Below are 27,637 nucleotides of genomic sequence, written 5' to 3'. Positions count from 1 at the left end.
ATGACAGGCTGTAAATAAACCGTCGTCACGCCGCCCATATGTGACTTAAATATTCAGATTTCTTTTGCCGAGTCTAATTCTGTTGATGTTTTCTTTTAAAGGGGATTAAAAGATTTGTCTGTGTGAGTGTCGGTCTGATCATATCCTCTCAAAACCTGCTAAAAAGGGGACGAATTTTAATTTATTATTTTTTCTTTAATTAACTGACAAATCCATCTTTGTTTAAATTCATCATTTATGTTACAAAATGAGAAATATTGTGAGAAATCAGAAAACCGGGCCATCAAACTCATCCTGAGATTGATTAAATCTGTCAATCAACTCTGAAATGAAGTAACAACAACAAGCTCGTCGTCCTCCAGCCGATCATTTAACCCAACGCAAACTCACCTGATCTCCACTTCCTCCCTGCAGGCGCCAACGCCAAGCTGCGCTACCAGATCACCTCGGGGAACACCATGGGCACGTTCGACGTGGAGCCCGAGGTGGGCACCATCTTCGTGGCTCAGCCGCTGGACTACGAGATGGAGCAGCGCTACGAGCTCCGGCTGGTCGCCTCCGACGGCAAGTGGGAGAACGAGACGCTGGTGGTGGTTCAGGTGGTGAACCGCAACGACGAGGCGCCCGTCTTCAGCCAGACCGAGTACCACGCCGCCGTGACGGAGGAGCTCACACAGCTGCCTGTTTTCATCCTGGAGGTCAGTTTTTATTTGAGTATCAGTACGTTTCCATGCAGGCTGGACTACTGCCACTGTCCCAGTGCACCAGCACCAGGGGAGAATCTATCTATAGACTGAAGTGTGTCCGACTCCACCATGATTTAACTTTCACATGTCCAAAAGATCAGACACACACAGTCCAGATTTGTTATTTGGAGTAACCAAAGAAATCCCGAGCTCCATCAGAGCTGTGGTTCAGTTTCCTCTGTCCTGTCAAGTTTCTAACTACAGCTCTTAGTTTTGCATGGACACGTTTAAAATGATTTAAAGCAGTCTTTATGTCATTAAAGCTGAGTTTACAGGCCTTCCATCTGACTGAACAATGTGTCCTTTAAACAAGAGGAAAATCCCAGTGACTTCAGAACAGGTTTTTGTTGATCTGTGCACCTGACCTCGCCTCGTGTCAGACCTACACATCGGTGGGCAGCTTTGCGCCTTGTGTACAATCATACTTACTAACATTAGGCTTTCAAAAATACCAAAACGTAATGAGAGAGTGTGGAAGGACGGATGAAATGATGCAGCGTTGAGGCAAGAGGACGAGCAAATCAGACGGGAGGCAAATATCGATGAAGGGGAAGTTGTCACACAAAGTGGAGTACAATTTGTGAGCGTACTTCTTCCTCGTCGCACCTGTTTCATCCATTTTCAGTTGCAAACTGAGTGGAACAGAGGGTTTGAACGAGCTCAGGGTCGAAGTGAAACACATCAGGCGAGGTCGTTTCATACACTCACCTCCGCTGCAGGGCCGGTTGCCATGTAGACGACAGATTTCAACCAAAGAAAGTGAGAAACAAACATGCATTCTGGGATACGCTGCAGCCCCTCTGTGACCCTGCACTGCCTGGGAACGGATGAAAATGATGGATGTGTCGATGGCAGATTATTTGTTTTCAACTGTCAAGCTAAAGGCATTAAATGAAAGACGTCGGTGCGGTCCAGATGAATCTGTTTAACGTGAGCGAGCGGTACCGTCCCAACGCAGCGTCACCGTGAAGGAGCTCGTTATGAAAGTGTCAGTTTATATGAACAAGATGTGAAAATGTATCAGGTTTAATACGGACAAATGTAATAGTATTGGTCACGCTTCAAACTGAGAGGTGAATTAGCCCGGAGCGACACCTCAGCAGAGATCCAGTGTCCACATGCTAACACTTCACACATGTGTGACATTGTTTAACACAATATGAGCCGGCGGAGGCTCCGACGTTCCACACAGACAAACCTCCTGACAGGAAGGATCTGAAAAGTTTCCTGAGAAAGTCAGAGTCTGCCTCCTCCTCCTGTGACTTTCATCCTCCCTTCGTCACACCTATCCCCGGTAATTCACAGTAATATGCATGTGCCGCCGCGCCAAATCAGATTAAAAAGGTGGAAGTGCGTCGGAGAGGGCAGGAAAGTAATCCCCGTCAGAGAGGCGCGTGTCACCGAGTCCTCGAGCCGGGCCTGCTTCCCCCTCGCCTGCTGGAATTGATTTGCTACACGCTCGGTTCCCCTCTAACTCTCTGGATAGTTTCTCCGTGGCGCCGCTGCCGGCCCCTCCCTGAACGCACGCCGCTCTGAGCCCCGTCGCATTAATACCATTCAGCAGATAGCGAGCGGAGGGGAAAATCTAATTTGAAATGAATATTTCTTGACTTCACCTGCGCGGCAGCCGTCCTCTGTGGCGCCGCGACGGCTCATCTTCAATATTGTCTACCTGCATCACGTTGTCAGGGAGTGCAGGGAGCCGACGGAGGGAAGGGGAGGGGAGGAAGAACTTCAAAGGCTTCTGTAAACAAACCCTCTAGTGAGAGGAGAGGAGAAGAAAGGCTAAAAGTGTACTTTCTCCCTGCTTTTGTTGGCGTCTATTAACTTTTAATTGCAGTGTGTGTTGCGGTGACAGATGTGAGAGCCGGCGTCGTCGCTGTGCTCTCGTTCTCAGAGCGATAGCAGCGAGGCAGGTTAATTAAGCAAACAGGACAAAAGCAACAGAGAAATGTTTATTCCTGTGTGCAATCAGCTCCCTGCCTCGTGTCCTGTGTGCCGGGCTTGACATTTGTACATAATGAAAAAGCAATTTAACTGTTTTTGATAAGAAAACACCTCAAAAAGCAATAGTTTCCTTTTAAAGAGGAGGAAATGTTATGTAGCAGAACGTTGATGCTGCTGTTTGTGACAGCGTGTTTCATTACAGCCTTTGTGTAACGACATTTTATTACCGAGTGAACGTTGAGTTGGTTGTTTTTCACATATTTGTTGTTTTTTAGAGTTTTCAGTACCTCCAGAATTTAGATTAACCGCTCTGTAACACTTCTAAGGGATCTTTGCAACTACACGAGTCAATTTGCTGTAAGAAGTACCTTAAATTGACTCCGTTTCATGAGGGAGTCCTGTCCTGGTCTTCTCTAACCTTTTTTATTTTTTAACGCCAAACAATACAAACACAGTTCAGCAAATAGGAAGATGCCTCAGTTTTGATTTTATAGTCACGGCATCGTCATTAGGAAGCTCAGATTCTATTCATGCAAACCATCTCAACTCGCTAAGCAAATTAGCACGTCCAACATTTTGCAGACTCACAGATGAAGTGTCTGACTGGTTCAGTAGTCCTTCAAACTCTTATTACAAGTCTTCTCTTATTCCTGAATGTCCACGAGATCCATTTCAGTAACATATTCAGTCCAAAACACAGTAATTCATAATTAAATGGTGACAAACTGGGATCGTAGATGATTTTCATGCTTTTATTTATCAGATATGAGCGTCTATGCCCTCCCTACAGCCTCCAACAGCCAATGAGTGATCATATAGACAACCACTCTCTCTGCTTTCCCATCACTCCTGATTTATTTACAAGTCAGCCTCCAGATGATTGATGCATCTTGTTGCCGTATATATGATCATAAACTTAAGTTAGCAGAAGCTGACGGATGTTTGGATTTGTTCTTTTCAGGTCTCGGCCACAGATCCGGACCAGGAGGCCGATCAAACCGCCCTCCGCTACTCCCTCCATGGTCAGGGCGCTGGTGGCGAGTTCACCATCGACGAACGAACTGGAAGGATCTATGCACAACGCCGTCTGGACCGCGAGGAGCGCCCGGCCTGGAGATTCCTCGTCCTCGCCACGGATGAGGGAGGGGCGGGACTTACCGGGTTTGCTGATGTGCTCCTTGAGGTTCAGGACGTCAACGACAATGCGCCCTTCTTCCCGTGTCCAGCGCTAGAAGTCGACGGATGTTTTGTCGGCCAAGTGCCTGAAAATTCCCCCGCCGACACCTCCGTCATGGAGATGCGCGCCATGGATCTGGACGACCCCAACGAGGGCAAGAACGCCATGCTGACCTACAGCATCATCAAGAACGTCCGCAATGAGATCAACCTCAACCTGTTCTCCATCAACGCCAGCACGGGGACCATCTACACGGTGCTGCGTTCCCTGGACCGGGAGGTGGAGGACCGGTATCTGGTGGTCGTGGAAGCCAGGGACGGAGGGGGACTGGCGGGAACAGGAACAGCCACCATCATGGTTTCAGACGTCAACGATCACCCACCCGTCTTCACTCAGAGGCTCTACACTACTCAGGTGAGTCCAGCAGGTTTATTTCAGCGAAAGCCATTCGACGCACCTCCATCACCGTCTCTCACATCATTGCTAATAATAATTCTGTTGTGTCCTCTGGTGTTCAGGTGACGGAGGACCTCGAGGTGAACAGCGAAGTTCTCGTAGTTTCTGCCACGGACGGCGATGAAGGTGAGAACGCTGTGGTGACCTTCAGCATCGTCGGCGGTGACGAGGACAGGAAGTTCTTCGTGGAGACGGACAAGGTGAACCGACGCGGCTTGATAAAACTTAAAAAGAAGGTTGACTTCGAGAAGCCCCACGAGAGGACGTTCAATCTGACCCTGAAGGCCGAAGATGCCGATTTCTTCAGTCTGGCCTACTGTCTCGTCCAGGTGGAAGACTCCAACGACCACGCCCCCGTGTTTTTCCCACAATTCTATGAGTCACCCGCCATGTCTGAGGACGTACCTGTGGGGACAATTGTAGCTCAGGTTACAGCTTCTGATCTGGACTCGGGTCAAAACGGGCGTTTTTCTTACAGCATTGCGAAGGAGTCGGACCCCTACAGTCAGTTTCTGGTGGACCAGTCCGGTTGGGTGGTCGTGGCCGATTCTCTGGACAGGGAGAAAATCTCGCAGCACAGGATCATGGTCCTCGCCACGGATGCCGGGAGTCCACCACTGACCGGCACTGCCATCGTCATGGTAACCATTCTGGACATCAATGACAACGGGCCAGAGTTCGAGGTCTCCTATAAGCCTGTCGTTTGGGAGAACACGCCGGCGCCGCAGGCTGTCCGGATGAACGAAACCTCCCTCCTGCTCCACGCCACGGACCGGGACACCTCCACCAACGGCGGGCCGTTCTCCATACGCCTCCTCATGCTCACCTCAGACGCCACCAACTTCAATTTGACTGACTTTCGAAACGGCAGCGCAGCCGTTACCGCCCTCCGGACCTTCGACCGCGAGCGACAGAAAGAGTACCACCTCCCGATTCTCATGATTGACAGCGGCTCTCCTCCAATGAGCTCCACCAGCACGCTCACGGTCGTCATTGGTGACCGGAACGACCACCCACACTCCCCAGGGCACAGCAACTTCATCGTCTACAGTTACGAGGGTATGTTCGCTCAGGAATACGTCTGCTGTGTCAAAATATTTGGATATCAGATATGTTGGAGGAAACAAAACAAGCAGTAACTTAAAATAACAGTGAGCAAGAAAAAGTATAAATAATATGTGGTTATGTAGCGTAAAATGCTACAGACTTGAGCTAATTACGGTGAAGCTTGACAGTTATTATTGAAATGAATTGTATACTTTTGTTCACATTCTTTGTTAAGTTTTATGTGAGACAAGTTCAAGTTAGGAAACTTAAATGCGCTTGAGTTCTGACAATTACTACAAAACTAATATTGGGCAGCATATTACCATAGTTACTTTTAGTTACATGGCTAACTAGCTAACCGCAGCTACAGTTAAGCTCAGAGTGATGTCACCAGACAGGACAGGTCCATGCTAGCAGGTTAGCATGCTAACTACAGTAGTTATCTCTGCAGCACAATACACAGATATCTTTTACGTTCTGTTGATAACTTTAGTTTTTGCAAATTGAGATTCTTACATGTTGCACCTTTAAATTGGTGATCGCAGGTTTTGTGATATCAGCAAACATTGTACCGTCATCCAATGTATCGATTTAATATCTCATGAAACTGGTGATTTAAGCGTCTATCAGCTGATTCATAGAGAAGACATTATTTGTTCTGGTCTCAGACAGACACCAGTTTAGTCGCTCAGGTGAGAAACCGTCACAGGTTGGACCACAGCAGCGGCAGCGGCGGCGGCGGCGGTCCCCTGCTGTGAGGCTGTAGTGGAAACTCATGTCATCACAGCTTGGCTCGGCGTGCCGCGGCTAAAGCGGGCCGACCCGGGCCCACGGAGAAACCCTGTTATGTGAAACGAGCCTCGGGCGCCGCTCTGATTTAGCAGCAGATCAAAGTGAAGCGCTACCAGAACAAATACAGTCGATGCTGCAACATTTCCTCCCTCGTGCTCCAACACAACTGAAGAGCACTTTAGATGATAGTTTGTGTCGACGTTTCACTATTTCACTTTTATTTTGTGTTTATTTTTTCACTTGTTAAAGGAGCAGTTCACCACAAATATAACATTTAATGGCTCCAAAAAGCTCAGAGATCTTTAAATATGATGTTTACACACTTCTTTAAAAGCTGAAATATTCCCTGTGAAGTGGGCGAACAACCTCGGCTGTAAATTATGTCTCGATCATGAGGAAACTTCACATCAGCGTCGGGGTGAGAAGATACTGACTGAATCCTCATTTTTGGGTGAACTGTTCCTTTAACCTTCATTTATCCAGGGCAGATGGTGCTGAGTTCTCGTGCTGTTTTTCATTTCACACCTGAGAACCGACAACCTTCTTCTGTCTGCTCTGTACACGTCGCCTTGCTCAAGGGCGGCCTGATGTTCCGAGTCGACGGACGAGAGGAGGTTTATCCTCCGTCGTCACGGTGCACCAGCTGGTCCGAGGGGTCCAAACTGGTGTGTTCCTGGTCCCAGACGAGCTCGCGTCGCTCCCACCTCCTCCTGAGTGCTCTGTTCTGTTCTGGTGCTGTTAAGACGGCGCTCGTCACAGTCGACTGCTCGCAGCCCACATCACTTATTTAGCATTTCATACCATCTGTCAGCTTCCTGTAATTTTCTGGAAAAAACTAAAGGTTTTCTGTAATGTATTTTTAGTGGAATTCCTCTCCAGGGCCTTTTTCCACATGAAAGTACATTAACCCGCTAATACGAATCCATCACGTAGCTCAACAACATGCCACGAAGCAAACAATTAACTCCGGCTTAGCGTCTCCAGGTTTGACGGGCACATAAACAGGAGCCATTTTTAAAAGGCAGCTGATTTCACGGCTAAAGAGATTACAGCGCTGCGTTCGGCTCTTTTTTGGAAGCAGGGAGGGGGAAAAACACTGTGGGAGCGATTCTAATGTGTGCACATCTTCCTGCTGCGCTGTCAAACCATGACCGTGCGTGCCGATGAGGCGTCGCCCGCCACCTTATCTCCTTAAAGAAGCCGCCGCTCGCTCCCCCGTCACTCTTAATATCCGGCTCGTACCGCAGGGATCCCTCGCACTCACAACTAATTCCTCTCAAAGCCAAAATGCATTTTTCTGACTTTTTTTTCTTTTTCCGTGTGTGTCTTTTGCTTCCCACCTCCTGACAGGTATTCTCCCGACGACGGCGCTCGGACGAGTTCAATCCCCCGACCTTGATGACTGGAGTGAGAAGGTGTACCGCTTCGAAGGCAAACCGTCCAGGTACTTTGATCTCGCAGGGTGAAAAGCTGTGAGGCGGCTGAGAGGTGACATGTGATGGAAGTGATGGAGAAGTTGTAGTTAGACGTGAAGGTGTGGAGGTGAAGGGAGGTGAAGGAGAGCGAGGCCACGAGGTAATAAGGTAGAGAGGAGACGATCTGAGAGAGAGAAAGGTGAAGACGTGTCAGGAGATAATGCAGACAGGAAGCTGGAGAAACACAGGGTGACCCAGGTGAGTTCATCAGCTCCAGCTCTGATTGGCTGTGAGGGAAACACAACATCCAGGTGAACGCCGATAACTTCTGCCCCTGTGATGTCACAAAACATGTTGAAGCTAACGGCAAAGGCTTCTTAACGGTTTTAAATCGGTCTTTTGAACATTGTTTGATTGGCAACGATTTTTAACGAGAGACTGAAGTAAAGACGATATTGATCCTCGCTGACCGCCTGATCGGTTCAGAGATCAGAAAGAAGAGAGATGTCTCACTCCTCAGCAACTTCCATCATCAGTCCTGGAAAAAAAGATGCGTCTAATACAGAATATTATTGATTAAGACTTCTTAAAACAAGTTTAACGTCTTCAAGATGTATTCTGATGAGGTTTGTGATCAAACAGAAAGGCAGTGAGAAAGGAATCAATCACTTATTTTAAGATGGTTTATCCACATTTTAAAGAAACTCTCACACACAAGCATCGACGTACAATCGACTCTGATCCTTTGTGGTTCACGATCTATAAATCTATCGACGTCGGGTCATCAGAGCGAGGAGGATGTGGGCGATGACATCATCCGTAAGAGAGGAACATACTGTGAATATTATCGGAGATTGAGTCCACATGGAACAATCATGTGTGTCTGATGTGTTTGGGAAATAATCACACACTTCACAAACTTCAGAATCTAAAGATAAAGTCAGACTTTCCCTCTCAAAGTCAGATTTCCAGTGAGGAAAACGTGAACACAGAAGCTGAAAAGTTCAGCCGTGGGATCGAGAAGGAAAACGTGTTGAAGTCACATTAAAGTCAGCCGGTAATTAAATGACGAGAGGAGGTTTGGTCCCTGAGGGGGAGGAGTCAAGCTGCCGCCGTGACCGTCTTCACCGTCGGCCGCGAGCAGTTTGGGATAAAAGCACCCAGAGAACGGCAGATGTGAAGCAGTTTGTAGGATGTTTCTGGAGCTAAAGCAGAAAAGATTCCCGTCTCATGTGACACGCAGCGAGAGAGACGCATCAGGAAACAGAAGAGGGAGGAAATAAAAGAGCTGACAGATTTAAAATAGAGAGGGAGAGACAGTACAAAGGTGCTGCGACACCGAAAAATTGGGACAGAAGAAAACAGGCAGTTTGAAGGAGGAAACAAAGAGAAGAGTGAGAGAGAATGAAAGGATGGAGGACAGGGAGAGAAAACGGGGGATCTGACTTGTCAGGAACAGTGCTATTAATACTTCATAACCAGCGGTATTGAAAATTCCCACTGAAGCGCGGCGAGGGCGCTCGTTTTGTTTGATGAGGCGAGGCTTCATGCGGGCGTGTTGAAAGGAGAGCCTGATTGCGCTCGCTGCCACCTTCTCTTCTAACGAGATACCTATAAGAGAGGAAGGAGGGAGGAGGGAGAGGAGAGGAGAGGAGAGGAGAGACGACAAGAGACGATGGAGAACAAAGAACCCGCTGGAGAATTAGAGATGCTCCTGAAGCCCTCGTCACTCCTGCAGCCGCCAACAGCAATTTGTTCACAGTATGGATCAGCTGTAGGTTGTTGTTTACATATAGAAGTGATACAAACTAGAGAAGAAGAAGAAGAAGAAGAAGAGGAGGATGAGGAGGTGGAGGAGGTGGTGCTCGTTCAGGTTCAGGTGAAGCAGCCCCAGCGGGCCAATCACAACACGACAGACGTTACATGTGAAGAAGACGAGCTTGTTTGTTTGTTGATCTTCTGGTTTGTTTCCTGTTAGTGAGCGACTGTGAGATGTGACTCAGATCCAGCAGGTCTGATCGCGGCCTCGCTTCAGTCCCGGTTAATTAATCAGTAGCTGTGAAGGTCGCGGCGGAGTAAAGAGGTTAAACAGTTACATGAGCCTGATGGCAGACGTTCAGCACCAGGTGTTGGACCCGGGCCACAGCGCCTGGGATCGACCCGCCGCCGCAGCAGAGCAGAGCCAGCCAAAGATTTCCAGATCAAGAACGTCGAACCGGAAAAAAACCCTCCGTCTGCCGGGTTTGATCTGAGGAATCCCGCCAGAGAACGACTCGACTGAGATTTCAGATCGAACAGAAAAATAGATGAATGGAAGCGTCGATTTAATTTTATTCCTGCTGCTTATAAAACACTTTCCTCCAGTTGACCCGTTCAGTTCCACTGACAGGAACAGTTCACCCAAACGTTTGAATACAACCACTACTGCTGAATTCTGCTCACGTCGATGGAAAGTCGGTGAAGTTTTATAGTCAACAAAATCATTTCTGGCATTCTGCTAAACAACTGCAGGAGCTGGAGACAAATAAACAGGATGAAAAGCTCAACATGGATCCACAACGGGAGTTCAAGTCCCGAGAAGCCTCACCTGACTTTATATCATCAGGAGGAGGAGAGGAGGACTTTATATCCTCAGGAGGAGGAGAGGAGGACTTTATATCATCAGGAGGAGGAGAGGAGGACTTTATATCATCAGGAGGAGGAGAGGAGGACTTTATATCATCAGGAGGAGAGGAGGACTTTATTATCATCAGGAGGAGGAGAGGAGGACTTTATATCATCAGGAGGAGGAGAGGAGGACTTTATGTCATCAGGAGGAGGAGAGGAGGACTTTATGTCATCAGGAGGAGGAGAGAGGACTTTATATCATCAGGAGGAGGAGAGGAGGACTTTATATCATCAGGAGGAGGAGAGGACTTTATATCATCAGTGAGGAGGGAGGAGGACTTTATATCATCAGGAGGAGGAGGAGGACTTTATATCATCAGGAGGAGGAGAGGAGGACTTTATATCATCAGGAGGAGGAGAGGAGGACTTTATATCATCAGGAGGAGAGAGGAGGACTTTATATCATCAGGAGGAGAGGAGGACTTTATATCATCAGGAGGACTTTATATCATCAGGAGGAGAGGAGGACTTTATATCATCAGGAGGAGGAGAGGAGGACTTTATATCATCAGGAGGAGGAGAGGAGGACTTTATATCATCAGGAGGAGGAGAGGAGGACTTTATATCATCAGGAGGAGGAGAGGAGGACTTTATATCATCAGGAGGAGGAGAGGAGGACTTTATATCTCAGGAGGAGGAGAGGAGGACTTTATATCCTCAGGAGGAGGAGAGGAGGACTTTATATCATCAGGAGGAGGAGAGGAGGACTTTATATCATCAGGAGGAGGAGAGGAGGACTTTATATCATCAGGAGGAGGAGAGGCTAATCGGGGGAGGGGACTTTATATCATCAGGAGGAGAGGATGGAAATCTGCTTAGAAATCCTCAAAACGTCTCTCCTCTCATGTGCAGAACTTGCCGTAGAAACATCATGTTTTTAAGTTTTCTTCAGTATCACAGTGATCCAGTGATAGCTGTCTGAACATCCACAGGTTCACTGCTAACAGGAAGTGATGATGGTTAATTCTGCCAAGTTTTAATACATTTTGGAGTATTCTGATTATTATTATTTTATATATAATGGAGTTATATAAACGTTGTCATGAAGAGATAAATGAGCTTTAGAGACCAAAACCATGTAAACATGTTTATTTCTGCCGTACAGACGTTTTAACGTGAGCTCTTATTGGGACTGACTCACTTCTGGAGCCTCAAGTGGTCATTAGAACTGCAGGTTCTGGTTCTGGTACTGCCACGTCAGACGGTCCATAACGTGGCTTCATGATGCCTGAACGAACGTACATAAAACATCCGTCTGTCTCTCTTTCAGGTTGTTCAGTCTGAACCAGAGCTCGGGTCAGCTCAGCATCAGGGAGGGGGCTCCTCCGGGCTGGTACCGCCTGCAGGTGCGCGTGTCGGACCGCACCTGGCCCGACGTCACCTCCACGGCTCAGGTGGAGGTCAGGGAGCTGAAGCAGGACGCTCTGCAGAACGCCGCCTCCGTGCGCATCAGCAGTGAGTCTCAAGACGCCGTGCATCACAACACACGACCTGATAGTAAAACTCTTTACTGTCGACACGTGCACCCACCTGTGGTTGCCATGGTAACTGTAATGTAAAGGGGGGGCGGGGGGTGTTTCACATCCCGGAGTGCCGCAGGGTCATGGGTTTAAGTGCTGTCAGTTCCCTCAGGCTCCATCAGCACCAACAGACAAAGAGGCATGATGGGGAAAAAAAATTGTTTTTCTTTTCCTCCCGTCTCCTCTTGTCTCCTCTCGTCTCCTCTTGTCTCCTCCCGTGTCCTCTTGTCTCCTCCCGTCTCCTCTTGTCTCCTCCCGTCTCTTCCCGTCTCCTCTCGTCTCCTCCCGTCTCCTCCCGTCTCCTCTCGTCTCCCCCGTCTTGTCTCCTCTCTGATATAAAACTAGTGAACCTAATGTCCCTTCTCTTCTTCCAGATCTGACGGTGGAGCAGTTTTTTAACGGCGATGGCGGCGAGGAGAGTCGCTTCTCCCGTCTGGGTCGAATGTTGGCTGAACTCCTGCAGACATTGCCGGAAAATGTCCAGATCTTCTCCGTTGGCGACGGCGGCCGGCGGGGAGAGAAGGCGCTTGACGTGTGGTTCGCTGCTCACGGCTCGCCGTACTACAAGGCTGAGAAGCTGCATGGATACGTGGCAGCAAACAAAGCCGAGGTGAGGAGAGCTGCAGCCTGAAGAGGTGTAGCTGTAGAAACGTGTGCTGCAGGGCGTCACTGGGTTTCCACAGGTGTGACTGGCTGTTACTGATCTTTAAGGTGTTTTCCAAGAGGACAAATTACCTTTTTCTTATTCAAGCATCACAAGAACACTGTTTCAGAGTACGTGGTGTTGATGAGGAAGGTTTAAAGTAGGAACAGGGTCGTCAGAGTCAGATGATCCTGTATGTTGCTGAGCGGTGAGTGAAGGTGTGAAGTGTTACTGAGGTGTGTTCACTCTGCACACAGCGACGATAACCACACATTAATTACACATCAATTAAACATCATATTCACACAGCAGCCACTTAACACTCCGTCTCACACACACACACACGCTCAGAGAGGTTAAACACAGAGGTCACACTCGTATGACACAAACACACACACACACACACACGTGTTGATGAATATTTCAGATCCATTAAAAGCTGGAGAGCAGCTGCTGACCTGAGGTCAGTGCTGTGAGTGGCAGAGAGGCGACGACAGCTAGTGAACCATGTAAACACTCATGTTCAACAACACACACACACACACACACACACACATACACACACACACAGAAGTAATGTAGACGTAACATCAAAATACTCTTGGAGTAAAAGTACTCATGCAGAACAATGTGTATTATTATATTACAGATCACAGTTACTGATGGCTGGTGAAGGTGGAGCTGGGTGGTGCTACACGTTCAGCTGGAGGATCAATAACTTTCTTTATTACGCTGTTATCGTACAATTGATTATTTGACATCAGCCAGATACTGAACATAGAAACTAGGGACTCAAGTGATCAAATAAATGTAGTTGAGTAAATGTACTTTTTGACTTTCCCACCACTGCAAAGATGTTTCATTAATAAGATGACAAAAAACATAATGAAACTAAAACAGGAAGAAAATAAAAGACACAAACAAGAACATTTAAAAATAATAATGAAGAGATGTAAAAAAAAAGGAGAAGAAGAAGAAATGTTTGTTCCGTCCATACAAACGATGTGAATACAAGTCTCCTCAGATGATTTGGATGAGAACATGTATTTCCTTTACACTCAAAATCCGCAAAATAAAGAGAAAATACAAAGTGATAATTGTAGCCAGACGGTCACAACACATCTTTATTTCTCTCTTATTAAAAACAATCAGAAGTATTTAGTATAAACGCAAAACGACTGTGATTAAAAATAACTCGGACTTCAGATGCTGCAGAAGTAAAAAGGTGCGTCTTTAATTATCTCAGGTTAGAAAAGGAAAAAGCAACGAGAACGTCAGAGAAACACAAAGTATCAGCTGAATAACTGAACTTTCAACACAGAGAAAGACGTGCAGGAAACCCTGAGGGACTCTGATGAAAACCTCTCACCCGTAAAGACACGACGAGGGAGAAGAACCGAGATGACAAGCAGGGAAACGAGTGACAGCGAAGCTTTAACGGAGGAGAGACGACAGAGAAACAGCAAAGTGCACAAAGAACATGAAGGGAAAAGGAGTCGATTCAGATAGAACTGATCGTTCGCTAACGTGTTCAGACACACTTCAGTGTGAAGCTTCAGTCTGTTGTGTGACGTTTTAATTGTCGAGTCATGACGATTAATTGGAGGTCGATTTGTTTCATGCAACTTTAATTGTCCTTGTAGTTTTCTTGTATTTCTTTCAGTTTAGTCTTTTAGCTCAGTGAGGCTAGCACACGTTAGCTTTGAGCTTTTAGTTTTGTTTTCTGGAGCTTACTTTTGATTTAATCACATTTGTGTAGAGTCTACAGTTTCATGCTAGTTTTACTTAGCTTAGCTTATCCTGTTTCTGTTTCCCGTTAGCTGCTTACGTTCATTGTTGTGTCATGTTATATATCCTGGTTATACTTTCAGTTAGTCGTGTTAATTTGGGTTAATGCTGGTTTTAGTTTTCATGCTAGTTTTTTTGCGCTAGGTTTAGGTTTCTTAGCTTCTTGCTAGTTGTAGTTTCATGTTATCTGTAGTTTAAGATGCTGATGCTAGTTTAAGTTTCAGTTGACTTCTTTCTAACTTCAGTCTAATACTTTACATTTGAGATTGAGTTTCAAGCTAGCTTCAATTTTTGGTGAGCAGCGTGGTGGTTTAATGCTAGCTTTAGCTCCCGTCCCTTTATGCTAGCTTCAGTTAGCTTGTGGCAGTTTTATTCTTCTCCAAGATTTAGTTCCAGGTAGTTTCAAACTAGCTTCCTGCTGGTTTTTGTTTTAATCTGCTTACCGTCCTTCCTTCTTGTAGTTTCACACTAGTCTTTGTGTGTTTAGCTTCATGCTAACAGGGGGTCTCAGTTATATATGTTTACTTTGCTTCTTAACAAATCCTAAATGTGTTCTGTCTTATCTCCCTGCAGCTGGAGGCCATGTTGGGCGCGTCCATCTCTCAGGTGGGTGTTGACGACTGTCCGTCCACCGACTGCAGTCAGTCTGGCGGCTGCAGCAGCGACGTGACGTTCAGCCAGGCGCCGACGGCTCTCAGCACCGGAAACACGTCTCTGGTGTCGCTGTCGGCCTCATCGACGGCCCGATGTGGCTGCAAGGCCCGGGAGGCGATCCACCTGCCCTGCTCCGCCTACCCCACCAACCCCTGCCTCAACGGGGGCACCTGCCAGGACGGACCCCTGGGATACAGGTAGGTTCTGGTCCAATCTGAGGAGACGTCTGTGACCGGTTCAGTCTTGAAGTAGGAGGAACTGATCGAGTCCTTCAGCCAAGTTAGATTCACGAGTCTGTGGACACGATCAACAAATCTGACTGCCAATAAAAGCATTTTTATAACAAGCAGCTGAAACTCTTCAGATTCACTCCTGATCTGTTGGCGTCGCTGAGAGATTTCCCATGTTAACTGAGTTTCTGTCTCCAAAGTCTCATTTTCAGCCGTTTGTAGTAGTTAACTTTGAATTGTCAAATCATTTTACCGGTTTGAATATCGACTGCGACGTCTCAGCTGCTGAATCTGACGGACACTTTCTTCCAAAACATGTTATTTACACTGGCAAAGATTCTCTACAGTTACTTTTAATTAAAAGAGTGTTCGTCAAGGTTTCTGTCTGTTCGTGTCTCTCAGGTCGTTTTAATTGATGTTGGCTTGTCTGGAAAGAAAGCTGCAGATGAGACAGTGTGTCAGACAGGATTATATATATTCTGCTTCCTTAAAGCTGCTACTGATATAAATAAGCTGAAACAGATTCAGGATGTGAATCAGCAGGACCGTCGTTCTTAAACAAACTCTCCCGTCTCTCAGATGTAAGTGTCCCCCCATGTTCGACGGGCCGGAGTGCCAGCAGACCAAACACAGCTTCGGGGGTCAGGGCTACGCCTGGTTCCCTCCCATCATGCCTTGCTTCCAGAGCCACATCTCCCTGGAGTTCCTGGCTGAGTCGGCAAACGGCCTGCTGCTCTACAACGGGCCGCTCGGTTCGGCCCAGTCTGGAGAGCAAGAGGACTTCATCGCCGTCGGTGAGTTCGCTGCTCGTTAACAGTGTTCAGGACAGGTGTTAAGTTGTACAGGTACAAAATACTGAATAACATCAACAGTTGATCACAGAACAGAAGTTTGTTCAAGAGCCGAACGCAGCCGAGGTTCTGTGTTAATGCAGCTGCTGTCTGCTCGGAACCGAAACTGTTGGACGAATAAAAAACAAAGACTGATGACAAACAACCAATCACAGAAATGATGACACGCAGCGTTGGATCATCATCAGCTGGACGCGGCGTCCCTTTGCTGAAAGTTGAAACAGTATTTTGGACCTTCTGAGTTCTAACAAACATGCTAATCTCCCGGCGCTGGAGGGAGCGCCGCTCGCGCTTTTCAGCGAACACAAAGAGCGAATCAATCCGGCGCTGTAGAGACGCTTCCTCACCGGACCGAGAGCTTCATAAACTCTAATGTCAGCTCCCAGCGGCCCTGCTGTGGTGTTAACGGATCAGCCTGCAGACGGGCTTTCAAACGCCTCTTGCATAATCTGGTGGCATTAACGTTACGTAACTATCGAACCCGAGCAGCGGAAAATCAAAGATGGCTGCCGCATCGATGACCATGAAGCTTTTTTCACTTACATGTTCGATAGAGCGGCTGTGAGGTTGATCGGGTCACACACACACTTACACACACACACACACACACACACACACACACACACACACACACACATGCACGCACACACACACACACACACACACACAGAATTGACCGGGTGGATTCCTGCAGCTTTCACATCGACACACAGAGCTGATGTCAGGGAAGGACGTTTCCTCCCTCTGTGATTCTGATCCGATCACGTTCATGTGATGTGAATGAAGCCGGGGAGGTTCTGGTGAACGCTCCGGGTCATTGTGGATCTTTGAGCTTCACTCCAGCATATCTTGTTCCTACAAGTGAAAAAATGATCACGGATTATAAAACGAGACTGAGGGTTAAAAACAACATGAGAACTTTATACTGACGTCGTGTTTCTGGTACCAGATGGGTTCTCGACTTGTTCTAAATCTTTCTTCGTGTTCGCTGGAGGTTCACAGGCTCCAAAGACTGAAAATAGCTTTAAGGAAACAACATTTATCTGTGGTATGAAAGTTATCCTATCATGTATATTTACTCGAGGGGGATATTTTCCAATGTGGTTTTATTGCTCTGTGAAATAAAACTACTGGTGTGATTTAACTGTGAGCAGGGAAAACTAAGACTGTCTTCCTCCCATCCAGAACTGAGGAACGGGGTTCCAGCTCTGAGTATAAACCACGGATCAGGAACGCTGACCCTGCAGCTCCCGCCCAAGTCCATCGTCACGGACCGGCGCTGGCATCGCCTCGACATCATCAGTGACGGAAAGGTAGGACAGTAGTTTCCCCTGTAAGAGCCGAACTTCCTGTCGGCCACCGACGCTGTTCAGTGCTGATATCTGTGACACTAAATGACAAAAATTCAATCCATCATCGTCCAGGCGTCGCGTCCTGACATCACAGTGACATCATGAATCTGACGCTGATATTTTGTTTGTTTTCATTAACCGAAATCCAACGTCAAGTTTGAATTTGACGCCTGATTTAATCGTTTAGTCGTTAAAGTGGCAGCAGGTTTATTTAAGAGGAAACAGGAAATGAAGACATCCAAGAAGAAGAAACGATGATGAGCGTCAGTTGTTGATTGTGGCGTTTGTGTCTCGCTGTCTGTGTTCAGGTCGTCCAGCTGGTCCTGGATCAGTGTGCGGGGGTGGTGGTGAACGAGTTGGAGGGTGTCGGCGCCGACGCTCAGGAGACGGACGAGTCCGGCTGCAGAGCTGCAGGAGAGACGCCGGGAAACCAGAGGTGAGACGGAGACACGTGGTCCTGAACATACGTCCTGTTTGTTCATCATGGAGATTAATTATGACGATCTAAAAACTCCTCCTCTTCCTCTTCCTCCTCTTCCTCCTCTTCCTCTTCTTCTTCTTCTTCTTCCTCTTCTTCAGGTATCTGAATGTCTTCCAGCCTCTTCAGTTGGGAGGAGTGAAGGAAACGTCTCCTCATCGACGGTATCGCAGTTTCACTGGCTGCATCCGCAACCTGGTGGTGGACAGCCAGGTAACACAGCAGTGTGTGTGTGCATGTCTGTGTGTGTCTCTGTGTGTGTCTGTCTGTGTGTGTGTGTGTGTGTGTGCATGTGTGTGTGTGCCTGTGTGTGTGTGTGTCTGTGTGTGTGTCTGTCTGTCTGTGTGTGTGTGCATGTGTGTGTGTGTTTCCATCCCAGAGGTCATTAACATTTCCTCAAATCTTGTTTTTTAAATGCAGTATTTATGTCTGTAAGGCTGCATCTGTGTGTGTGTGTGTGTGTGTGTGTGTGTGTGTGTGTGTGTGTGTGTGTGTGTGTGTGCCGGGGGGACAGCAGTTGGACAGATGGTGGTGTGAGTCTGGCCGACATCTCAGTCTTGAGTATAATATAAATGAGAGGCAGCGTCGTCCTTGTCAGTCTGAACGAGTCAGTCTGCTGTGGTTCATTCAGCTGGAAACCTCACGACCTCCCGAACATCCCAGAATACTCGCGTCTGCCCTGCTCTACCCACAATCCCTTGTGTTTTGGGGTTGCCTCCTGTGCTCAGTAGTTCAGGATCATGTCATCACTCTCGACGAGCTCCACCACAGCTGTGATGTTAGAGAACGACACGTTTTTACACAAAGACAGGAAGAAGTTCATGTAGAACATTTGCCGAATTTACAAGAAGGTCCAAATAATGCAGAATGAGTCAGAGACAGAGTTTCACAGAGTTTATAAAGTGTCTCCAACTCAACAACTCACTAAATGTTGCACTTCTCTAAGGGAGTCTGGTGACTTTGTTTGTTTCCTGGTAGAAAGTGTCAGTTTGTTGCAGCCGCTCTGTGTTACTGTGTCTAAAGTGCGTCTTACCTACAATTTATGAAATAAGAAACATGTTATTGATCTAAACATGTCACATGTTACAAAGACACTAAACAGTAACAATATAGGCTACTTCTTTGTCCCCGTGGAGAAAGTCCCCAGACTCCCTTAACAAATGTGTCAGTTTAGTGAGTTGTTGAGTTGGAGACACTTTATAAACTCTGTGAAACTCTGTCTCTGACTCATTCTGCATTATTTGGACCTTCTTGCTAATTCGGCAAATGTTCTGCAGGAATTTCTGTCTTTCTTTGTGTAGAAAACGTGTCTGTTAATGTCAGTGATGTACTGGACGTGTTTATGTGTGACATGGGACCAGATGTCAACACCGGCTCTGATCCAGGTCCTCAGACTGCTGCTGTCTTCAGGTGGTCATCATATTTTCAGAGTGAGAGTTCAACACATGTTAAAGTCACAACATTCAGTCCCTCCACAACATTTTATCTAACGTTGTGCTGAGAGGACGGTTCAGAGTTCCTCTCAGTTCTGGTCATACGTGTCTCTCACACCGAGACAGAAGAAAAGCTGCTTTCACAACATCAGGAGAAAGAGGAGAGTAGTAATCACAGCTCGCTCCTCCACTCCTGCAGAAATTCAAAACACATTCTTGACTTCATGCGTTAAGGTGGTTTGACACACCACAAAATGGAGGCGCTGCACGGCTGCCAGATGGAAACAATGGCCGTGTTCAGACGTTCAGTGCGTGTCCAATTCAGACTGAAACCTCCTTTAATCATGTCGGCTGCCAGCGCCGCCCGGATCGCATGACTCGGGGGCAGCAGTCACTTCCTGTCAGCTGCACCCAGGTCGGGAGGAAAGTGATTGACAGTGATGATGATGGTTAACAACCCCTCCTCTTCCTTCCTCCCCCTCAGGTGTACGACCTGGCGTCTCCAGGTGAGAGCGTGGACAGCAGCCCCGGCTGCAGGCTGACGGACGGCGTGTGTGTGACAGCGGCCGGTCCGTCCTGCGGCGTTCAGGCGTCGTGCCTCGCCGACTGGGGCTCCTTCAGCTGCGAGTGTCACCCCGGATACACCGGACACAAGTGTGACAAGGGTGAGGGAAGATGATGTAAAGTTAGGTGAAGTGTGGTAGTCCACAGAACAGTTCTGGAGCCTCACAGTAAAACAGAGTTGCAGCGTTCTGCTAAACAACAGAGAAACAACCAAGAAATAAATAAAATACTCCAAAACTTAATTAAAACTTTGCCGAATTAGCTGTTAGCACTTCCTGTTAGCAGTGAACCTGTGGATGTTCAGACAGTTATCACTGGATCACTGTGGTACTGAAGAAAACTTAAAAACATGACTTTTCTAAGGCAAGTTCTGGTTTTTATCCACGTTACTTTAACTTCTCCCTCCTCCTCCCTCAGCCGTCCCAGAGTTCTCCTTCGACTCGGGCAGCGTCGTACGTTATCAGCTCCGAGGAGGCGGCAGCTCTCGCCGCACAAACATCCAGCTGCTCCTCAGAACCAGAGCCACCTCGGGCACCCTGCTCTCCGTGGCGTCCCGGGAGGCCAACGAGTACATCGTCCTGGAGGTCCGTCCATCATTCACTAATCCAGTCAAACTACTGCAGACATGTTGGAAAGGTGATGTTCTGATCCGCTGATGTCTTCTTCTCTCTCAGATTATGGAGGGTCACCTCTCTGTTCGGACCAACCTCGGCGACGGCGCCCACGCCCTGCGGCTCCCCGGCCAGCAGGTGGACATCGGGCAGTGGGTCCTGGTCCGGCTGAGTCGTCAGGACAACCTGTTCACCCTGCAGCTGGAGCAGGGCGGCGGCTCGAGGGAGATCCGGGCCCGGCTGGGGAGCCGCCGGGAGATCGTGGTTCACCCGGCCAGCGTGATGGTCGGCAGCGGCCCGAACACCGGAGACAAGGTCGACTTTCAGGGTGAGTTCTGGACCCGGATTCTCCAAATGTTTCTGAACAGCGTGACTGCGAGTCATCAGATCCAGTGAAGGTCCGATTCGTCTTCTACTGTCTGATGTACTGAGATGATGTTTCTGGTGTTTACTGGACCTGAGATCACAGATCCAGTCTACCTCCAGAACCACCACCATGCGTCCGTTTCAGAGCCAGTAACAGACCCAGCTAAAGTGAACTATACGTTTTCTCCTCAGGTTGTCTCCGGGACGTTCGTTTTAACGGTCAGGTCCTGCCTCTGGACGGGCAGAGCCGGGACCTGGTGACGGTCCTGGAGAGGCGGGCCGTGACGCCCGGGTGCTCGAGCGACGCCTGCAGCAGTCACCCGTGCCGCAGCCCGCTGCGCTGCATCGACCTGTGGAGGAAACACCAGTGCAGGTACAGACACAAAACAACTCTTCACACCTTTGTACAAAATGTTCTGTTTCTGTTCTGGTGTCATGAGCTCGTCTTCTCTCCGTCGTCTCCCAGGTGTCCCGGCAGTCAGGTGACAGTGACAGATGACTCGGGTCAGCAGCGCTGTGTGCCGTCGCCATGCGGATCTACTTCCTGCCGTAACGGCGGCGTCTGCCAGGCGCTGTCGCCCGACAGCTACCGGTGCCGGTGTCAGGATGGGTTCAGGGGTCAGCGCTGCGAGCTGGGACAGGTCAAAGGTCACCGGCTGGCCGCCCTCAGCCCGAGCTCCATCCTCGCCATCAGCATGTGTCTGCTCGTCTTCTTCGGTGAGAGAATTATTGATTATTTTATTTACTTATGAATGAAGTTAAAGCAAAAAACTTAATCAGAACCAACAACAAACGGACGCAGTGTAAATTAATTAAAACTCATAAATATTTATCTCTTCCATCAGTGAATAAACAAACTGTTCTCTGAGGAAAAATAAGGTCCCAGAGCACAGTTTGAAGCTAGAGAGGTGGCAGGGTCCGCCACATATAAACACTGATGAAACATCGTTTTATGTGCTGGAAAAACTCCAATTTTCACAGAGCTCAACATCGTTTACGTGCGTATGAACGATGGTGGTACAAATACCGACCTAATAATACTCAGTGTTCAGTCTGATGAGACAACAAGAGTGAAAAACACACAAATACAGGAAGTGAAACAACAAAAAAAGTAAAAGCATGACACATGAAGAGCAACCCTTTCAGCATAAAACAGGAAATAACCTCAGATCGTGACGTGATGGACGCGACCTGCTGAGGTTGGTGAGTGAACTCGTCGATCTTTCGTTCTCACGTCACAGCGAGCAGATCGATCTCTGTTTCCATCAGCGTCGATCGTCAAGTGTTTGATGTGGAGTTACATAAAGTTTACAGAACAATCGTGTCGGTTTTAAAACATCAATACCTCCGATTAATCGATCATGATGAACACCAGTGGTTTTGTTCTTTCTCCCACATGAAGACTCCGTTTCCCATCAGGCCTCTGGCTTCCTGCCGTCACCTGAACAGGAGAAATAATCTGAAGGAGCTTTTTGTTTTGCTCTGGATTCGACCTTGTGTCTGACAGAGTGGAGGATGTTTCTCCCGCTGACAGGCTCGTTTGTTTTCCACCTGTTAGTCATAATTACTCTGATGTTTCTAAATGAACGTCGTACTAATTTATTGATTCTACACGACTCCGCCGAGCAGCTTTAATGAGCTGCTGCAGCAGGAAGGAAATGAAAATCTGTCCCGCTGGTGCAGAAGTGCACATTCACACAACGATGATGACGAGGATATTTATACCTTCCTCTCCCTCTGTGTGTGTGTGTGTGTGTGTGTGTGTGTGTGTGTGTAGCGGTGCTGGTGGCGGTGACGGTGTGGAACCAGAAAGGCAGCCGTAACAAGTTCAGGAAGCGAGGAGTTTACCACATCCCCGCTGAACACGAGAGCTGGGAGGACATCCGAGAAAACATCCTCAACTACAACGAGGAGGGAGGAGGGGAGCAGGACCAGGTACGCACACACACACACACACACACACACACACACACATACACACACACACACACACACACACACACACACACACACACGCACACACACACACACACACACACACACACACACACGAGGAGCGTGCACACAGTCAGAAGCTTCAGTGAGATTCACAGCTGAGATCTTTTCTCTCGCCCGTCTGCACAGTGTTTTATTATCATCTTACTTCCTGTCTGAGCTCGCTGTGCAGATTGAGGTGGCTGAAGGTCCACTTTTGTCAGAACCAGATGGAGAGCCGCCTCTGGGACGCTGCTGAAACGTGTCTCGGTGCTGCCGGTGGAAACGAGAGCGCCCAAACCTTTTTCCCCTTTGAGGCCAAAATGGCCAAAACTAGTGTCACAAAAAAGAAAACAGCTGTTGTGTTGTTAAGATGCAAAGTGGCTCAATACAGAACGCCTGAGAGGGAGAGAGGAGAAAAATGTGTGATCCAAAGTGTTCCCCTCCTGTGAACAGGTGAAAGTGAAACTGTCTTCACCTGCCTCTCAGAACTTCTGTTTCACCAGGACTTCAGTTACTGAACAATAAAGAATAATAAACAATCAGCAGAGATCTGAGGACGGCCTGGTCCAGAACACTGGCTCTGGTGACCGTAATGTTTCAGTGAGTAGAGCTGCAATGCTGCACAAAAGTACCGGTCCAGTACGACTCCTGTACAACAAGGAAGACGTAAAGACAGATCTCAAATACAAGGCGCTGCGTTCAGCTTGTTCCACCTCATTTAGACGAGGACTTCTCAGAGGGAACTTTGTGTATTTCTTTGTATCACTTCATGGATCAGAACATTTAGCAGGTTCCACGTTGTGGTTCTGGTCTGACAGATAATCAGAGTCGATACAGTAGAATTGGAGACGTCCCCATTTTTTATTCGATACATTCTTCTTTTACACAACCTGCTGCCTACATTACCCACAATGCTGATGTTTGTGTCTCTCTTCCAGAACGGCTACGACATCACCGAGCTGAAGCGCCCGCTGTGCTCCAGCCTGTCTCAGTCCTCGTCCTGCACCACCGCCCCGCTCATCAAGTCCTCCCCCGGCTCCCAGGAGGAGGTGCACCCGTCCGGCTCCTCCTGCAGCTCGGGCGCTCCCTACCTCAGCATCCCGCATCACCACCACCACCACCATCAGCACGCCGCCGCCAACGGCTACACCGGCGACGCCACCTACGCCAACTTCTCCGCCCACGTCGGCATGGACGTGCAAACGAGCGACGGGGGAGGTTACGCGGACGCGGCGTCCGGGTCACGCTCTCACGTGGACTTTAAAAGCTACGTGTCGCGGATCATCTGGGAGGCGGACAACGACGGCGAGGCGTTCCCGCCGGACGCGTACCACGTGTGGTGCGTGGAGGGCTCGGGGTCGTCGGCAGGAAGCCTCAGCTCGCTGGGCTCCGCCGCGTCACGGAGGGACATTAGCACCTGCGAGGAGGAGGAGGAGGAAGAGGAGGAGGAGGGAGGTGACGAAAGCGAGTTTGTTTACGACAGGCTGTCGCGGTGGGGCCCAAAGTTCCAGGTTCTGAGCGATATGTACGACCGGCCCCAGCTGGGCCTCACGTACCGGGACGCCGTGGCGTACATGCAGAGGAGCCACAGCCGCGACCCGCTGCCTCAGCACCACTAGGGGGCGCCACACACACACACACACACAGACACACACACACACACACACACACACAGGACAGACTGGGAGGGGTGGGGGAGCCGTGCTGCGTTCAGGTCCCATCCGACAAACCAAACACAGGCGGGACGAGTCAACTCTGATGCTGTTTCACGTTTAATCACAGAATTAATTATCGCGCCGTCTTATGACGACGTGTTTGTGTTCATTCGTTTAAACACACTTTAATTATGAATAAGCAACATTTAACACACAACTCCTCAACAGAACCGGGAGGAGGACTGATGGTACTGCAGGGCCCGTTACAGGAGCTCCGTGTGGTTCTGTCGGAGAAATTCAAACTCAAACTTCAAACCAAATGAGAAAATAACACAATCAGGCTGTTCTGAGAGGAAAACAAGGTCCCAGAACAGAAGAAGTGTAAACATGTAAACACAGTTTATTCATTCATGAAAACAAAGAGAGTTTGATTATTTAGTTTGTTTGAATCTTTAGCTGACGGTGATTCAACAGAGCCAAACCAGATTTATTTATGAATTTGTATTTATTTACAAATTCATAAATTAGTGTAAAACATCCAGAATATGAATCTAAATGACAGAAGTCATGTTTCACCTGTAGTCATTTTGGCCCCGCCCACTCAGCTGTGAAACCAATCAGCCTCATTAACTGAAAACACCTGTGTAGGTGCTCCTCATAATGTGATTGGCTGCTCCCTCCAAACTCTCCTCTGTGATTGGCTGCTGGCCCTGATAAAGGCGGAGCAACTGTTCAAACTGTAATCCTGAGTTCAGCCGGCAGCCGAGGAAACTGTGAGTCAGTCGTGTTCACACGGAGCAGATTTAACTTTAAATGCAGAAACAAACACGTTCAGACTCAAAATACAAAGTTTTTAAACTCTTAGTCATTTTCATTGTTCTTTAATCTGACAGTGAGTTTCTCAAGAACGTCAGAAATGATCCAACAGACCAAAGTCCAGTCTGAAAACGTTGTGTTTTTTGTTTCCTAAAGATATTTATTTTCACATAAGAGAAAGAAAAACAGCAAATCTTTACAACTGAAAATAATTTTTGCTTAATAACAAAAACAGTTGCTGTCTCTTTTTCTGGTAATTGATTAGTTGATTAATTGTCTCCATGTTTGTGTTTGATGAGTTTTTAAATACAAGACGGAGAGACCAAGCGTAAAAAACTCATCAAGTTTTAAAGTTTTCTTCATATTTTCTATTTCTTGGTGGTTTATTTCACACATTTTGCTGTGAATCAGTTGTGAGGACATTGTTTACAGTCTATTTCGACTGTGTCTTAGTTTTAATACTAGTTTAGATAAAACTAAGTATTATTTTCACTTTCCATTAACACGTTTCTCAATAAATTGTCTCTAGAATGTCAGAAATGAGTGAAGAGCTCGATCCCACAGACCAAAGTCCAGTCAGAGAATGTCGTATTTTGTTCTTAAGTTTTTTTATTTCACATATGAGAAAGAAAAAGAGCAAAATCCTCTTTAAAATATCACTTTAGTGATTTCTGGGATAACAAACCGACAGTATATTAATCATCAGATCAGATATTTGGTGATTCGTGCACACAAAGTCTGAATATTTGTACGAAACCTCCTGAAGATTAAAACCTGATGTGACGTGAACGCAGCAGCTCCGGGTTCATCGTGTGGTCCTGATGCTCCTTCATGTAGAAAAACCAGATAAAGTCTGAAGTTCTGGTTCAGTTCACAGAGAGCGGCTGCTTCTAACCAGCGCCGCACAGAAACACGTCAGACATCTTTATTTATTTCCCCGTTACTTCTTCCTTTAATGCGTTTCAACGTGCTGCGTTTCTGCTTCAGCTCTGTGGGTCGCTGAGTTTAGACTTTCAGGGTCCGGGCTGACGGTACCGGTTCTGTTAGCTTCAGACTGTGTCGGGAGTCTTGTGAGAATTATTCTGGTTCGCTTGATGAGTCTCACAAAGAGAAGTACGTTTTCCTCTCTAACAGCGTTTCAGTGGAGCGTTTTAATCTTTTTATCTCCACACCGACAGTTTTCCTTCTGACCCCGACACACGGACGAACTTTCCTTCTTCTCGGTCGCCGTCTGTGTTTTTTTTCCTCCAACAAACTCAGTAAGCAGCTTTTCGAGTCGTCTTTTCTACCCTCCTGTTGCACTATAGCGGAGGCTCCGAGACCTCAGACAGGCGGCGGCCTCGTGAAACAACATGTAACATAAGATTTGATAGTTTGTTCTCAGATGAGATTATTTTTTTACTCCCTTGTAGAAACGTCCCCGAGGCTGTGGGGTTGTGAACCGTGTCACCGTGCTGGATGGCGTCACTTTAAATGTTTTCGGGGTTTATTTTGTGGTTTGTTTCTTTGTGGTAACGGTCGGTCGGCTCGTCACTCGTCTGTGTTTGTAAAGAATGAAATGTTAGTTTGAAGACGTCCTGATCAGGTGAAGCTGAGGCGAGTTCAGCCTGCAGGTCACGGACGAGGTCAGAAAACGTAAGTTTGAGCACAAAATCCTGATTTTCTTAAAACCAGTTCCACGTTTCAGGCGAACATTCAGGCTCTGAATCTGAACCTGCAGAACGACTCGTTGTTTTCAGCCACAGCTTCATTTTCGTTGATTCAGTGAGAGGAGGTTTTTTTCTTCTAACGCCTCCCTGACGATGAGGTTTGGACCAAAAAAAGACGTGTTCGGCCCTCCAACCGCTCCAACCCAACCAAATGTGAGGACGTGTGAGACAGCATGTGTTCGGCGGCGGCGCCGGACTTTAACCAGCCGGGTTCTGATTCTTTTCGTCTCCCAGCCTACCTCTCGCCTGATGAATGTAGTTTTATACGTGGAGAGAAGAGAGAGCGCGAGCAGAGAGTACAATCAGAGAGTTTGTCAGGTGACGCTGACAGAAGAAGTGCGAAACTCAATCCTCCGCCCACAAAATGGCGGGAAAAAAAATCCAGATATATATATTTAAAGGTTCAGGTCGTGAAATGTTCGTCACTCTTCTGGGACGTGAATTAAAGTGCGAGCCCTCAAAGAATTGTACTCGAAGCTATGCATCCAAATAAAATCAAATAAAAATAACACAGGTGTCTTTTTCTAAGCTGATGTGAAGCTCCAGGTGTCGTGACCTTTGACCTTTGACCCGTGCTGTGTGTTAACAGTGTTTTTAAAGCGTTTGATAAGCGTGTCGTTCAGCACTGAGCCGTGTTGATCTGTATGATATGATGTACATATGGACGTTTTATAGCATCCTGATATGGAATATTTCCTTTTGTATATGACTTTTAATAAAAATGGCTTTTTTCCCCAAAATAA

The 27,637-nt window shown here is 47.6% G+C and overlaps 1 protein-coding gene across 1 annotated transcript; it reads left to right on the top strand.

The window, feature by feature from the left end:
- LOC115567795 (neural-cadherin) lies at positions 1–27,637 on the top strand. Its single transcript, XM_030394640.1, has 19 exons — positions 1–10; positions 415–698; positions 3,655–4,284; positions 4,389–5,385; positions 7,516–7,609; positions 11,518–11,702; positions 12,142–12,377; positions 14,772–15,049; positions 15,662–15,876; positions 17,119–17,246; positions 17,594–17,721; positions 17,865–17,976; positions 19,681–19,861; positions 20,178–20,344; positions 20,435–20,699; positions 20,930–21,110; positions 21,204–21,454; positions 22,515–22,672; positions 23,653–27,637. Exons 1-19 carry the CDS (start codon positions 1–3, stop codon positions 24,331–24,333), a joined length of 5,181 nt encoding a protein of 1,726 aa, XP_030250500.1. The 3' UTR covers positions 24,334–27,637.

The sequence above is a fragment of the Sparus aurata genome, chromosome 17 (assembly GCF_900880675.1).
Source record: "Sparus aurata chromosome 17, fSpaAur1.1, whole genome shotgun sequence".
NCBI classification, from domain to species: domain Eukaryota; kingdom Metazoa; phylum Chordata; class Actinopteri; order Spariformes; family Sparidae; genus Sparus; species Sparus aurata.
The sequence above is the reverse complement of the archived record's forward strand: the minus strand, read 5'-3'. Positions and strand labels throughout refer to the sequence as shown.